Source organism: Sebastes umbrosus, chromosome 5, assembly GCF_015220745.1.
Source record: "Sebastes umbrosus isolate fSebUmb1 chromosome 5, fSebUmb1.pri, whole genome shotgun sequence".
NCBI classification, from domain to species: domain Eukaryota; kingdom Metazoa; phylum Chordata; class Actinopteri; order Perciformes; family Sebastidae; genus Sebastes; species Sebastes umbrosus.
In genome coordinates this window covers 4458906-4475082 of record NC_051273.1, presented here as the reverse complement: position 1 = coordinate 4475082, position 16177 = coordinate 4458906, and the positions used below count along the sequence as shown (strand labels likewise).

At 40.1% G+C, this 16177-nt stretch overlaps 2 protein-coding genes and 1 long non-coding RNA gene across 3 annotated transcripts in view; 2 read left to right on the top strand and 1 right to left on the bottom strand.

Moving 5' to 3' along the window:
• ccdc124 (coiled-coil domain containing 124) overlaps positions 1–2531 on the top strand; it is a 4355-nt gene extending 1824 nt beyond the window's left edge. The window contains exons 3-5 of the mRNA XM_037770767.1: positions 779–977; positions 1123–1228; positions 1961–2531. Coding sequence (XP_037626695.1) covers positions 779–977; positions 1123–1228; positions 1961–2165 — 510 coding nt within the window. The 3' untranslated portion in view covers positions 2166–2531. The remainder of the gene's footprint in view (positions 1–778; positions 978–1122; positions 1229–1960) is intronic.
• A 3213-nt stretch (positions 2532–5744) lies between these two features.
• Positions 5745–14327, bottom strand: LOC119488639. Its single transcript, XR_005206999.1, has 4 exons — positions 14191–14327; positions 12878–13021; positions 12075–12168; positions 5745–6520 (listed from the first exon to the last, which is right to left on the bottom strand). It is a non-coding gene; the product is annotated as an uncharacterized LOC119488639 (long non-coding RNA).
• Positions 7895–15420, top strand: kcnn1b (potassium intermediate/small conductance calcium-activated channel, subfamily N, member 1b). Its single transcript, XM_037770454.1, has 9 exons — positions 7895–8869; positions 9717–10118; positions 10251–10346; positions 10829–11247; positions 12045–12186; positions 12921–13031; positions 13149–13276; positions 13407–13476; positions 14267–15420. Exons 1-9 carry the CDS (start codon positions 8033–8035, stop codon positions 14552–14554), a joined length of 2493 nt encoding a protein of 830 aa, XP_037626382.1. The 5' UTR covers positions 7895–8032; the 3' UTR covers positions 14555–15420.
• Positions 15421–16177: the final 757 nt, after the last annotated feature.

Here is a 16177-nt window from a genome sequence, read left to right as displayed (position 1 = left end):
TTTGGTGAAGTTTCGTCGCTGTGATACTTCTTTTGCGTCTTCTTGGATGATGTGTGTAATTCAAACAAAGATGAGGAAGGGAAAATAAATACATATGAACACAAGACAAGGATACTGGCAGAACTGTCACATTTGTTTTTGCTAAATTTTTGATCTGGACAGGGCCCCTGCTTGTGGCCTCTTATTTTGCGCACACACATATCCACGGGTCTAAAGTCTAGATGGGATTAAATGTTAATTATCCCCAATGGGACATTGGGGTGTTGTATTAGCAGTTACAGAACAGAAACAGCAAGAATGGAGCAAATGAAGTAAACTTAACATAATCAGCATATAAGATCAGCATGTTTTAAGTAAATTTGATTATCGCCATGTATATTTTTTGCAACGAAACAACTCTGGAGCAACATAAAGCATACGTTTGCTTCAGAGAGAGGGGAATATCGTCCTTTACTTTCTATACTGGATTTAGACATTACTCCTCAGTTTGAGCTCAACATAACTCCACATATTATCAATTACACACAGAAGGGAAATGACCACAGTAGACAGTCTTATGGAGACTGAACAGGGGAATTATTTTAGCATTTCTTTTTTAACCTCATAGTATTCAATACTGCTGTTAGTATTTTATTGCATGGTTCTTTCATCTCCATCAGTGAAGCTAATTAAAAAGTGACTACATGTGTCATAATACATGTAGTGGCCGAACTGCTTTAAAACAACATATGTTTTTTTAAGGACAAAAGTCTGATGAGACATTTTTCTGCCTTTGCAGGATGACAAGGAGAAGAAGAGACTCGAGCTTCTAGAGAGGAAAAAGGAAACCCAACGACTTCTGGATGAGGAGTGCTCTACCATAAAAGGCAAATCCCTCAGGGAGACTGGACCTGGAGGAAAAGTCACTCGTGCCCAGATCGAGGAGGTGCTTCTGAACGAGTTAGCGCAACAGAAGGAGCAAGAGCTCAAGCCGAAAGGTAAATTTCAGGTTTAAGATGACGACAGAAGTGTGCTGGTTAATAAAGAGGAAACATGAGTGCAGATGCAATTCAGCAGCATTAGCTGTTTTGGCAATCGAATCAGTAAATTATTTTAACCATCAAATAAAATTTCATCCCACAGAAAAGAGCCACCTTGACACTCCACTGGAGGAGAACGTGAACAGAATTATCCTTGAGGAAGGAACAGAGGAAGCCAGAACAGTAGAAGATGCCATCGCTGTGCTCAGGTACCATTTGTAGTGTGTGTGACATCCTGTTGTCCTTGGGATTACTCTGATGTTGATTTGAAATAAGTTTTTCTTTTTTTTTTATTCTTTATTGTGTCAGTACATACAGCATAGTTGATACATTACCTTTCCGTTATTGAAACATCTTGACACAATTTTTTATTAATTTGTATCTTTCACCTACAGATAACATAGTGCATGCATAAACAAACAAACAACAACAAAAACAATACAAGACAAAAAAATTAAACAAGAGAGGAAAAAAAGGAAAAATCATGAAGTATCTTCGGCCTATAAAACAACGGCGATGACTTGTGAATGTTAGGGCTGTCAATCGATTAAAATATTTAATCACGATAAATATTGTCCAGAAACCCTCACAGGTACTGCATTTACCGTAAGAAATATGCTCAAATCATAACATGGCAAACTCAAGCCCAACAGACAATAACAGCTGTCAGTGTGCTGACTTGACTATGACTTGCCCAAAACTACATGTGATTATCATAAGAGGACATGTCTGTAAAGGGGAGACTTGTGGGTACCCAGAGAACCCATTTTCATTCACATATTCACATCATGTCACTCTAGCTTTCAAACTGAGCCCGCTACAACCTTAAAAAAGTATCGCAAGTTGTGTTAAAAACAAATTTGTGTTAACGCATTATTATCGCGTTAACTTTGACAGCACTATTAACAAGCGATCATTACACCCTCTCTTCCTGTCTCCAGCACCGGGCAGGAGGAATTGGACCACCATCCGGAGCGGAGGATGAAAGCAGCGTTTGCTGCCTATGAGGAGGCCAACATGCCTCGCCTAAAACAGGAGAACCCCAACATGAGGCTGTCACAGCTGAAGCAAATGTTGAAGAAGGAGTGGATGAAGTCGCCAGAGAACCCCCTCAACCAACGCTTTTCCGCCTACAACTCAAAGTGAATGAACTGTTTCAGCCCGTAACTCCATTTGAAAACTGTCTGCCTATGCACATAGGAGACTACCATTGAAAAATGTAATAATTTCATTTGAAAATGAGTGTTGCTGATGAGAGCTTCACCACTTCCCACCCAGAAACAATCTCTCCAATGCCAGATGACTCAGCTTGGTTGTTCCATTCGCTAGCAAGGAGAAGCTCATTTTCCCCAATCAAGGTCACAAGTGATCACCATGCCTGTGCATGTGGCCTCTAATGTGGCACTTCAATATCTAATACATTTAACCACAATTGTTTTTCTAGCACTTCTGGGAGGTGAGAAGCCATATGTTCTGAGAGTAACTTATTAAAGTTCATCACTCGCTCATCAACATCTCTTGTTGCTTTTAAATGCAAGACTTCTTTGTTGTTAGGAGGTACATAAATCCAGGAGCAAGAATCAATCAAACATTTCTGCCAACTACTGCTGTTGTTCATTGCTTATTCCGAAAAGAAAATTGAGTTACATAGGTCAAACTTTACTTTTCATTCATGACTATAATTTTGTGTCCTGGGTCAACAATGCTCACCAGCAAAAAAATCATGGTAAATTTAAAATTGTTCTGTCTGCAAATTACTTTTTTCTGTCCTTTTAGTTAATTTGGCAAGTGACAAATAGGGCTGTCAAGATTGGCCAAAAATTACAAATCTTTGTTCTAAAAAAAAACTCATAGGTTCGAACTATTAGAATATCGTTTTTTGCGCATTATGTACATGACAACGTGTCCTAACTGGCCGCGAGTGATGCAGCACTGAGCAGCCCAGCTTTTTGAACTGAACCGGCACCCGGTCGGAGATGATAACGTAACTCGTTGCGTAGCCCCGTCACTTCACAAGACACGGAAAACCTCTGTTGGTCTGGAGGAGCTGCAGCATTTATTTCTGCACAAACGTCCACTGTACATTCACTAGATATTCTTAGAGCTAAACTGACTCTTCTGCAGTGTGTAGTGTCTCCCCTGCGTCCACCGACCGCGGTCAACAATGTTTTGCAAGACGGGCTTCAGTAGATAGAACTTTGCGGTTTTGGTGCTTCCATGTAGTTTGTGTTGGAGCCTGAGTCTGAACAGCGTAGCCACACACGAGCGCATATGGGACACCGACCCGGTTTGATTTATACATGTAAGAAGTTACAAACAGTCCCTTTAAGTGGTAACGTCTCCAGTCTGATCTCAAGCGCACAGCTGATAGGTACGTTGTTTGTTTACATGGCGTAACGTAACGCTTGCTGTTAGGACGCGGTGTCACTCCCTCTGCGGCCGAGTTCTTTGCCATTGTTACAGTTGTTGCTGAATTATTCCTCGTTCAGCTTGACCTAACGTTACAATTAATTTTCAATTAATGAAAGTGACGTTGTGTGTACTATTCGAATAGATATTCAAGTTTAAAATATTCATTGACAGCCCCATTGATTAACCAGTTTCTTCAAAGGAGTTGTTTGTTTAAATTGCAAAATAGTTGTCATTGAACATTGAAGCCACTGTTGCCAGTAGATTAAGAGTTGTTCACTGGCTATTCAGCCTTGTGAATGTCTGATATAATAGTTAGCTGATGCCTCCCCTCCTGCATTTTAAGGCATTGCCCTCTGAAGGGTTTGAGAGCCGGATTGGTCACGTAGTTTCTAGTAAAACCCAAATGAGACACTTCATTCAATGCCAGTGAGAAATAAACATCAAATCTTGTCAGAGGCCTGGTACAGTATATCTACTCTTACCAATTAAAGAAACTGTCACTTCATTGCCTCATAACTCAACTACAGAGAGAGTGAACTAGTTTAGCCACGTTTACAGGTCTACAGATGCTATATCATATTCTATTGGTACGGAAAAAAAATCAGCATAAAGCCTTCATCAGGTTACACAGCAAATATGAATATGTTGACCCTGTAAAGTCAACAAAATAATAAAACAACATCTTGTCTTAACCCTCTCCAGGCTTCAAACTGTGGCTGAGTGTGGCCTCCCTTATCTTCTCTAGCAGACCCTTTGGCCTTTAGCCAGCAGACTTCACGTTGCTGTTATCCTCTTATTGTAAGTGAATGGTGATCTCTGAAAACAGGACTCGGGTTATGATCCAAACACTCAAAGCTGTGTTTAAAGTGTGGGCTCATGCTGCAGTGTGTGCATGGATGCAACAAACCTGTTTTTAGTCGTATAAGTCATATTAATGCAGAACGGTCATACACTGCTGTTTGGAGAAACTAGTGCTGTTCCTGTTTGGCCGATTGCTTGACCTCTGGCATTGCTGCTTGCAGCTTTCTCAAGAACTTCAATTTCACACTTGACACTGCAATACATCCGCCAAGTGTGAAGTTGATCAGATAAGCGGTTGTCAAGAAACTTGAAGGACAGACAGACGTACAGAGACTCTTTTTTTTTTTTTCATCAGACCCATTTTAGTTACATTTTCTGGTAGTCTTAACAACAAAACAAACAACTTAAATCCAGGTAATTGCAAAAAATATATATGTATATTTATTGCTCTTGAATTAGTTTTGCATTCAATTATTTGGTCAGCAGTGGTGTCCAGTGCTGCTGTTGGTCACAAAGGTTTTCTCCAGCACAGCAACATTCACATACTGAGCTGCTGAGGCAGCAAGCTGGAGGCTTTGTAGGTTTGTTTGTCTGTCTGTCAGACAGAGAGACAGAGAGACAGAAAGCAGGAATGAAAACTGAGTTGTAGCAGCCTTAAATGTAAGTAACATATACAGTAGGTAAAACACGACGAACAGTTTAACTAAAATGTCTGCAGTTTCATTTGGTAAATGGGGGTTAGCCACACAATAAATGTAGTCATTTACAGACTTTAAATGCCAGGGAAATGCAAAAAAAGAATTGCGTGTATATAAATATCTATATCTAGATATAGATATATATACATATATCTATATCTAGATATAGATATGCTGTATATATATTAGGGCTGTCAATCATTTAAAATATTGAATTGCGATTAATCGTATGATTGTCCATAGTTAATCGTGATTAATCACAAATTAATTGCACATTTTTATCTGTTCAAAATGTACCTTAAAGGGAGATTTGTCAAGTATTTAATATTCTTATCATCATGGGAGTGGACAAATATACCACTTTATGCAAATATATGTATATATTTATTATTGGAAATCAATAACAACACAAAACAATGACAAATATTGTCCAGAAACCCTCACAGGTACTGCATTTAGCATTACAAATATGCTCAAATCATAACATGGCAAACTCAAGCCCAATAGGCAACAACAGCTGACTATGACTTGCCCCAAACTGCATGTGATTATCATAAAGTGGGCATGTCTGTAAAGGGGAGACTCGTGGGTACCCATAGAACCCATTTTCATTCACATATCTTGAGGTCAGAGGTCAAGGGAAACCTTTGAAAATGGCCATGCCAGTTTTTCCTCGCCAAAATTCATTTTTTGCAACAAGCTAGTATGACATGGTTGGTACCAATGGATTCATTAGGTTTTGTAGTTTCATATGATGCCAGTATCGTCACTCTAGCTTTAAAACTGAGCCAGCTAGAGGCGTTAAAACGTATTTTTTAAATTGCATGTACTACACTTTGAAAGGAATCAGACCTGTTTCATGTTTTGTATCTAAATTGTAACAAAAACCATTAGAAAAGCAGTCAGTACTTGGTTGTGAAAACAACACCACTCCTGCTGACTGAATCAAGACTTTGAACAACACTGTTATTTCTTTAATATATCGTTCAATAGAATTATTACAAAGTTGTTCATGTTGATACGTTTGTTAGGACACATCTGAGGAGACTTTGCACTCACTGGCTTGATTTATTCAGAACCAGATTTTTAAAAAGGCCACTTTTGTCCAGCCGGGCTGTTGTGGCCGAGGAGATAAGAGCCCGTGCCGAGGCCTTTGAACCACAGAGCTTCAATGACAAGTTCAACTGACCTTTTATTTCCCTTTTTTGCATTGTAAACGACCAGGTTCTTTTCTTTCCCATAGCAACCAATCAGTCCACTCCCGATTTATAGGGAGTTCTTTGAGCTTGTACGTGTGATGTTCCGCCTTAACACTCTGGTCTGATGTTACAGGTTTTTGTTTTTCCTAACCTGTTGCTTACCCTCCTACCGAACCATTTGCATGACAACCCTTTAGCAGGCCAGGTGCTGCTGCCCTTTTCTTTCTTCATGTTGAATTCTAATCATTACTTTCAAAGGAAAGCGTCTCCAAAGCTCCTTTATCAAGTGTTCGTACTGGGAGGAGGCAAGCCGCTGTCCAGCACCCACTCAAGCTGCTCCGCTTCTTCTGAACAGTTCTGTTCTGCATGTTGGAAGCATCCTATTAGTGACCTGCTTTTTCAAGTTTGGAGAAAAACAAGAAGAAGAAGGTAAGGATCACCGGTAGTAGTGGGGTTTTGTTCACATATTACTTTTATTTATTTAGGAGAAAATTATGAAAATTGAGATGTTAAATCGCAGTTGACGGGTTAAAGTCCAAAAGAAGACTAACTGGGTTTGCATCCAGGGAATATGATACCTTAGTTGTAAAGCACATTAAGGTATTACAGTTCTCATACTGTTATATTTTATTCTATTTACTCAAGTTTATTTAAGAGTGAACACCTTTTATTTGCAGGATGCTAATTTACCCATCTTTTTGAGCTGAGCTTTAAGAGTTAAACAGTATACATCATGTAGTATCAGTCTGTATGTACATTGCATCAGGATGACATCTGTTATGAAAATAAAAGAATAGTTTGTGACCCTTTTTCACAGTTCAATTTTGTCACATTAAAAATGACAAAATAGTAGATCACACAAAATTCCATCCACATCTTCAATATTTGTAGATAGTCATTTAAGACTTTAGCAAAATAACACTAAATAATTCTAAAATATGAGTTTCTTTCCTCCGAAATAGTGAAATAAGGTTTGAAACTGGTGAGTGATAATTCTCTGAGATTTACATGTCCAGTAGACGAGCATAAGAGGGGGGTCACATCTGCTTTTGACAGAGTGCTTCACATTCATAACCAGCTGAATACACAATTTGAGATTAAACAAATTGTTGCTTTTATAACAGCGGTGATTTTGCCTTGAATAAATACTCAGGAGTGACTGTTATATTTACATTTTAAGGATTAAGTGCTTTTGATTAACTTTTTTTTTTAAATGACATTATTGAGCCTTAAGACAAAAAAAATGACACTCCAGATAATTAGAAAAATTTATTTCTAAATCAAAATAACACTTGTTTTTTCTGTTGCCTCTGAAGACAATGTTTTTCTAAATTTCAGAGTTGATCAAATGTGTGCACACTTTTAGATGTTTCTATACTGCTTGAGTCATTGGATCCTTCTGCAGCCCAGGCTTTATACCTTAAACTCATTTATGAGCTGTTTGTGGCAAAAAAGGAGAAGAAAAAACATGAATTGATAGAAACTGTGTGCACATCATTCAGCCGTAACATTCAAATATATCTCCGGCCCGTAGTTGCATGTCATCCTCCTCTTTCTCATCTTCTCTCTTTCCTTCCAGTTACATGTGAAAAATGATCTGTGTGTGATCTCATTCCAGCTTTACAGTGACGCCATGAGGTTGATTCTGGTTAAACCCACAAACGCAACGCGGCGTCTTGACTCAACGGGTGAAGTCTTCCGTGATGGGGACCATGAGCATTGTACCTCAGGAGGTCCACCACCTCCGACAAAAACTCCTGAGGGGAAGCTTGATCGATACTCGGGTACCTCTGTGGAAGCATCTTCTTCCCCACAGGAGACGAGTCTGTGCCACGTTTCATCCTCACCTCATGAAAGATCTAATGGAATCAGTCCACCGAGAGATTCAGCCCAGCTGTCGCCAATGAAAACCCGAAACTTAACCTTATCGCAGCTGAGTGATCAGGACTGGCTGCTGCTTTGTGGCCAGGTTAGCAGTGTGGGAGATGATTCACCATCAGCAGAGAGAGCTGGGACCAGTGTGGGACATCCAAACCACACTGACAGATGTGGTTGTTCCTGTCCGGTTGCACACCAACATCCATCTAGTTTGCATCCGCAACCAAGACAGGGCACCGTCCAGCAAGACTGCCTCTCCAGAGTTTCAAACAAGAGAAGCCTTTCATCTTCACCACACACCCAGCCTTTCTCTCAAATCTCTCAAGCTCCGACAACTTGCCAGGTTTTACCACAGCAAACAAACCAAAGGGATCTGCTGAAACCTGCAACGAACCATCCGCAGGATCATTTTATGCTTCAGTGCAGCGACCAAGAAGGTCGAAAGGAGTCTTGCAATCATTTTCAAGTTAAAGACAGCAGCCAGGCAACTTTATTCAACATTCCTCTGAACTCCTTCGAGTGTGCTGAGACGAATCAGAAGCTCCACCGGCACCCTCAGCCTGCTGTCACTGCAGACCTCAACTGGAGAGAGCTTTTTGGTAAAGAACCACTGCTAGTTCAGCAACGTCAAAAGCAAGACTGCTCGATGAGCGGTGATCAGGCCTGCAATTCATCTGGAGACCCCTCTATCATCCACAAGTGCCGTCATCTCCCTCACAACCCTTTAACCGGCACGCCGCAGGTACAGAGGTCATCTACTCCAGCCAGTAACAAAAGTGTCCAGTCCTTCTCCACCAGCCAGTATAGCTCACTTGAGAACCAGGATTTCGTGGCAGAGAGAGCTAGACAGCGACAAAGTCAGGTACATGAATTGTCTATAAATGCTGTAGCTTCTTGACTCGGTGTGCGAGATCATTTCCAAAAATATTTAATAAATCTTATGGAAGTGTTGTCAAATGGCAGCATTCTAACTGAACTTCATTACCTGTACATCTTTAAAAAAAATCTTGAGACATTTTGAAAGACATCTTAACAGTCTGTAATTAAATGGAAGTGAAAGAGCAAGAATACAAAAGACAAGGGCAAAAATATATTTCTTATTTTCACAGTCTTTTGTCTCTCAGCATACAGAATGCTGTCTAACTAAAGAGGACCAATTATGCTAATTTTCAGGTTCATACTTGTATTTTGGTACTAGGACATGTATACATGCTTTAATGTTAAAAAAACGCTTTACTTTCTCATACCGACTGTGCTGCCGCACTTCTTTTCACCCTCCGTCTGAAACGCTGTGTTGAGCTCCTGCCCGCCTCCTCGCGAAAAGCCTAGTCTGCTCTGATTGGTCAGCTGGTCCACTGTTGTGATTGGTCAACTGCACAAAACTCTTCGGACTCCGCTCCAGCTCAACTAGCTTTGTTTGAGGGAGTGCCAAACTAGCCACTAGGCAGGTATTATGCAAATGTGTTACTTGGTGACATCACCACGTTACAGAAGAAAAGGCGGGACTTCAATCAAGGCGTTTCAGGCAGTTCAGGAGCAGTGTTTCTGTGGGGGAGAGTAACTCCCTTTGGCGTGGACTTTTGGTTTTGTAATTTTGCCCACCTTTTACATGCACAAAAATCAATATAACACACTAAAGGAAGAAGCAAAAAAGCACAATAGGTCCCCCTTAACTACATGCCTTGTGCTGACTTCCTTTTTTTTTTCAGACAAACTCTCAGCACCTCAGTGGATCAAGACTCTCCCTCCCTAAACACACTCCTCCACCTTCCTCCAACTCAAAAACTGGTGACATCGTCAACGGGGATGCGGTGCGACCACTGAGCAGCCATGGCCAACAGCCTCTTCAGCTTCTTCACAGTGCCATCCTGGAGGACGCCTTCTCCAAAGTCATCAGAGAGGATTCCAGTAAGGCCAACAGCGAGAACCTGACCAGAGAGGAAGGCAGCGTACCACAGAAGAAGAGCAAGGACATTAGCTACCGGCTGGGTCAGAGAAAAGTTCTCTTTGGGAAGCGCAAGCAGTTGAGCGACTACGCGTTGGTCTGTGGGATGTTTGGCATCATCGTCATGGTGATCGAGACGGAGCTGTCGAGGGGATTTTACAGCAAAGTACTGTAGTCCTCTTCAGACTCACTTCATCAAGTGTAACAGACGTACAAAAAGTGTACTGTAGAGCAGAAAGTGCTCTTTAATGTGCTGCTGTCTGCACCATGTTCATGTTTTTGTCTTCATTATTTACAGGATTCCATATATTCATATGTACTGAAAGGCCTGATCAGCCTCTCTACTGCCGCTCTTCTTGGACTCATTGTGATGTACCATGCAAGAGAAATCCAGGTATGTGGATGAATTAAGAGAACTCCATGTACACCTACGGTTCTTGGTTCCCTTGGTTAACCTTACTATTAACCAGGAGAACTTAATACCAGGCTATTCTTCTCAGTACTCTGACTGGGAAAACTTGCCAAGTCAACCATGTGGTTCATCTGATAAAAAGTCACTAGAATATTGTTTTTACAACAAAAAAAACACTCGGCTCACGTTACCACAGTCTTGGAAAGGGAGGAGTGAGCGGAGGGGTACGCAGTTGGTTGCAATCTGCAACCACACCACTAGATGTCACCAAATCCTACACACTGTAACTTTAATGCTGAGTTAATGAAACATTTTACTGTCAACAAGAAACACCTCAGTTGCATCAATGAAACATTAAAATCTAAATCTACAGACCAAACAAATCTATTTATCATTAATATTCCTCTGCTTTTGAGGTTAGTTGGGTCACCACCCAAATCATCACCCAAATCTTCTCTCTACAGCTCTTCATGGTGGACAACGGAGCAGACGATTGGAGGATAGCGATGACCTTAGAGCGGATTCTCTTTGTTTCGTTCGAGCTCCTCATCTGTGCCATCCATCCAATCCCGGGCCAGTACGTGTTCACCTGGACCGCTCGACTGGCCTTCAGTTACACAGCATCAGTGGCGGACGCCGACATCGACATCATCCTCTCTGTGCCGATGTTCCTGCGCCTCTACCTGATTGGCCGGGTCATGCTGCTCCACAGCAAGCTGTTCACGGACGCTTCCTCCCGCAGCATCGGGGCGCTCAACAAGATCAGCTTCGACACACGTTTCGTCATGAAGACTCTGATGACCATCTGCCCCGGCACGGTCCTGCTGGTCTTCAGCGTGTCCTGTTGGATCATCGCAGCGTGGACCGTGCGTGTATGTGAGAGGTATCAGCTTAAAACTTCTCACTCGTCCCTCGTCCCTGTTCCTCCTTTAGTGACCAACAGTGGTGGAAAGTAACTAAGTACATTTACTTAAGTATTGTACTTTACCTACTTGAGCATTTACATTTTCTACTCCATTATATCTCAGAGGCCACCATTGTACCTTTAACTCCACTATGTTTATTTGATAACTTAAGTCACTTTGCAGATTCAGATTGATAATACAAAATATAATCAACAAATAAATGATAATCTATTATTATTTCAATAAGACTATATTGATCCCCAGGAGGAAATTCACAAGCTGCCCAGCAATATATAAAGTAATATATACAGTATAAATAAATTAAGATTAGCTCCATCTTTACCAGCTGGAATATTAAAGTGATGAACACATTGATGCACCATTAATAATAATAATCCAATAATATAATATGTATTATTCTAAATTGCTAAGTGATTACTTTCCCGTTTGATACTTTAAATATATTTTGATGCTAATAGTTTTGCACTTTTACTTAAGTAAATTTTTAAATTTCCAATCTTACTCGTAACAGAGTATTTCTGAACTGTGGTATTGATACTTTTACTTAAGTTAAAGATCTGAGTACTTCTTCCAACACTGGTAACCAATTGCATTACTTCAATATCCTAGGATTGTGTATTTTCCATGTTATTCACATGGTGGATATTATTATTTGAGAAACCAAAATCATTGAAAATACATCTTGGTATATCTGAGTAAAGACACAACGTCTCACAACGTTAAGGATTTACGCTCAGGTGTCACGTCTCCACAGGTATCACGATGCACAGGAGGTGACCAGTACCTTCCTTGGAGCAATGTGGCTGATCTCCATCACCTTCCTGTCCATCGGCTACGGCGACATGGTCCCTCACACCTACTGCGGGAAGGGGGTTTGCCTGCTGACAGGAATCATGGTGAGATTTGTACAGATACAGAACAACCAGGCATGTAATGGAGGGTAATCCCAAACATTTTTTGGCCTTAAATTTCATAATAAATCTCATTATTAGTAAATATATCTGTAAACTAGTGGTGCAACGGTTCAACAAGCCCACGGTTCGGTTTGTATTGCAGTTTTTGGGTCAAGGTTTTGAGTTTGGTTTAGTTTGTTTTGCACATTAGTGAGAAGAAAAACATAACCATTTCCGGTAACACTTCATTTTACAGTTCTGCAAATTTCATGGTAATTAGGTGATAATTAGCAAGTAACCTATTTGAAATTTCTTTGGAATTACCACAATATTCACCTCAAAATGTATCAAAAATTACTTTATTATAAACATTATTTAATAATTATATTCCGCTATTTCCCAATAGCTGGTCATTTATTTAATACATTTCCAGGAAAAGAATACAAAGTAAATTGATATGCTTTATTTCCATGTCTGCTGATGAATAGATATTAATCCCTGAAATTGATAGATTGATTGATTGATTGATATTTCTATATTATATGAAGCCATAATACAGATTTTATACATGAAATAAGGCAGGCTACTTAATGGTCAAGTCGGCCTATTCACTTTCATAACAATGTGACTTAAATACCAGTATAAAGACGACTGTAAAATGGTTGGAGACATGGATGATAGGAATGTTCTTTACCACAGTATGCCACAGTGTCACTACCCACTGCTCTTGTCCTCAGGGAGCGGGCTGTACAGCATTAGTGGTTGCCGTTGTTGCAAGGAAGTCAGAACTCACCAGAGCTGAAAAGCACGTCCATAACTTCATGATGGACACTCAGCTCTACAAAAAGGTCACATTTATTGCACATTATTTTTAATATTCATGCTAAAGGTTCAGTCTGAACAGTAATGTTGCTTTGTTTGACCTCTTCTGCTGTTTCATTTGGATGATATTCTGTGCTCTTCAGATAAAAAACACAGCAGCCAATGTCTTGAGAGAGACGTGGCTCATCTACAAAAACACCAAGCTGGTCAAGAAGGTTGACCGTGCCAGAGTACGCCACCATCAGCGTAAATTCCTGCAAGCCATCCACCAGTAGGTATAAATATGTCATAACCCGGAGTGCAGAGGTTAAGACAACAGAAAACTTCCATTGTTTACAAGACAAACTGTACTCTGCCTTTATTTTACTTGGCACAAAAGTGGTTCTGATTTTCAATTTCAGACTGCGAAGAGTCAAAATGGAGCAAAGGAAACTAACCGATCAGGCCAATACAGTTGCTGATCTTGCCAAGGTTTGTAAATGCAGTATCCTTTATGTGTGTATGTGCAAAGTTTAAACAAATAATAATAATAATAATAATTTAAAATAATAATAATAATTATTATTATTATTACTATAATTAAAATAAATAAAATAAAATAATAATTGTAATACAATTTTTGAAAAGAACATACAACAATAATCATTCAAAATAAAGAACAGGGTAAAAGGTTTCTCTCTCTGTTCCTGGCCAGCCATTCATCACTCAAACATTGCCCCTTCCCCTGGCAATGCTTCAGATATATCTTCATTTCCCATAAAATTAATATGAGGTTCCAAAATAGCATCAAAGGCCTCCCTTTTACCTTTAAGAATATAAGTCATTTTCATTGAGAGGCAGGAAGACATCTCCCTGAGCCACTGGCCAAAGTGCGGTCTCCTTATATTTTTCCAAGCTAAAGCAATGAGACGCTCAGCATTGAGGAAGCACATGTTAGTTAAAGCTTATTTTTCTGTACGATAGTATTAGTTGGATAAATTCCTAGTATAAACAACTTAGGGTGTAAGGTAATAGTAGGCCTATCATCCTACCTACTAGATGTGATACCTCACACCAAACTTACACCGAAACTCCACACTTAAAACATGTATCCGGAATGTTATTATTAAATTTATGTAAGTACTTTTCTGCATTTATAATCTGTTTGTAAAAACTATGGAGAGAGAGGTTCCCCGCTCCACTTACCCTGATGTCTCTTCATATGGGGCACAACGTTCTGTAAAAGTCTAATGTACAAACTGTCCTCACTGTTGCTTTCCAGACTCAGAACATGATGTATGATCTGGTGGTGGAGCTTCAGCATCGAAGCGAGGAGCTGGACAGGAGGATCGTAGCTCTGGAAGAGAAACTGGACTCCATCCTCCTCAGCGTGCAGTCGCTGCCTGTCGTGCTTTCTCAAGCAATAACAAAGCTACAAAAGGATTTCCTGGACGACTTGGCCTGTCGTGTCCACTTCCTGTCATCCTCCCTGAGCTCTGAGTGCTGTTCAGTCCCTGCCAGGCAGCTCTGTCAAGGACCCGCCGCACCAGAGACACCATACAGCTCATAGGCCTCACTCACTGGTTTTCTCTTTAGTCTGCAACCTTTTTTTCATGCTGAGAAGGATTTTCTCAACATGTGCACTCTTTTTTTTAGTAGCTACACATTCATTCAGTTACACACATTCACCCCTGGGAGTTACAGCTATAGCGCCTCATACTGAGCAGCTCCATTGAGAAGGGAAGTGCCTCAGTCAGGGGATTTTAGAGGAAGGGAAGAGCATTATTCCTTCATTTCCTCTGCTCAAAGTGTCACAGTTAGTCCAGGGACTAAGTTTTCACCTACAAATCAGTCCATATAGCCTCCTTTTAACTCACTCCAGAGATCCATATAGGAAGAGGATTTGTAAGTAATGCTTCATGGAGAATTACAATGTCATTGTCAACGCAATCTATGATTAAAACAGCTTATCTTATACAGTCTAACTGAGTTAAAGGCAGGGTGGGTGATATTGAGAAACTACATAAGAGTAAACTAGGTTTTAAAAATGTTCAAACCAAAAAACACAGCCCAGTGTTGACAACTCTTTTCTAATGAAAGTAGCCAGCAGCACTAGTTTCAAAAGTCCCTAAATCTAGAGAGAAAATAGGCAACACGGGCAGTCCGTCACTTCAGGCCTCCCTCCAAAGCCACTCCCTCAAAATTATCAATAAACATAGAATAATGAATGTGAATGGTGAACATGGCTATTGTTAGTACTCACAGCTGTCAAGCAGAAGACTCCGGTGATGTGCAGTGAGTTCATGGGCAGAGTTAAGGGCAGAGTGCACACAGGTAGACAGACAGGTCGCCCGTCCAATCATTACATTCGGGCTAAATGAAATGATTGGACGGGTTTATTACAGTCCTGCGACAGCAACAGATACAGATTTTTTGCTTTTATTGTCAGAGCATTTGATTAATATTGATAGCTGTCGGGATGTAATGAGATTTTCAACTAATATAACAAAAAATGTTTCTAAAATCTTTTGAAAATGATGAGAAATGCTTCCCATACATCCAAGAGTTGTTGTTTTTCCTGTTCCATTAGGACAATGTTTTCTGCAGTTTGCAGTAAACGAGGTCCTCCATTAGAGAAACTGGTGACTGGTCATAGAGAAGATACAGTATTTTCCAATGTTTATTTCAAAGCAATAATGGTCTGGTGCCAGCTAAGATTTCAGAGCTTTAATTGCTTGTTAGAAGTGAAGTGTAGTCTCAGATGATCAGACAAAACTGTGATGATTGTGCCAAACTAAAGCCTAGAGGGGAAGAAACACTGCAGACCGGGTACGTAGACTTTTAACAGTTTTCCTTGAAGGTATAACATTTAACACTACAACTTGTTCACCTGAATACTATTATTCTTTTATTTCTTTTTTTTACTCACATCCTTGTTTTTATTGCTTTGTGCTCATTTGAGACCTAATTTCTGTATGGTGATTTGCAGCTTCTTGTAACATTTTCCTGTGTAGGCCTAGTATCAGTGTCTTATGAAACGTTTCAAAATTCAAGATGTTTATTGTCACGCAGGTTATACAAGTACAACTGTGTGAAATGCTTTTTGCTGGGAAGCTCCATTAAAAATAATAAGTTATATTACAACTGTAAAAGGAAATACTTTGTACAAGGCATATTAAGAACATATACATAT

Bases quoted from the DNA above. Each gene is read 5' to 3' on its own strand.
- kcnn1b (XM_037770454.1), top strand. From the start codon at position 8,033: ATGAAAACCCGAAACTTAACCTTATCGCAGCTGAGTGATCAGGACTGG. The intron at 10,119-10,250 runs GTACTGTAGTCC...CATTATTTACAG, and splicing joins CGAGGGGATTTTACAGCAAA to GATTCCATATATTCATATGT. The intron at 13,032-13,148 runs GTCACATTTATT...TGTGCTCTTCAG, and splicing joins ACACTCAGCTCTACAAAAAG to ATAAAAAACACAGCAGCCAA.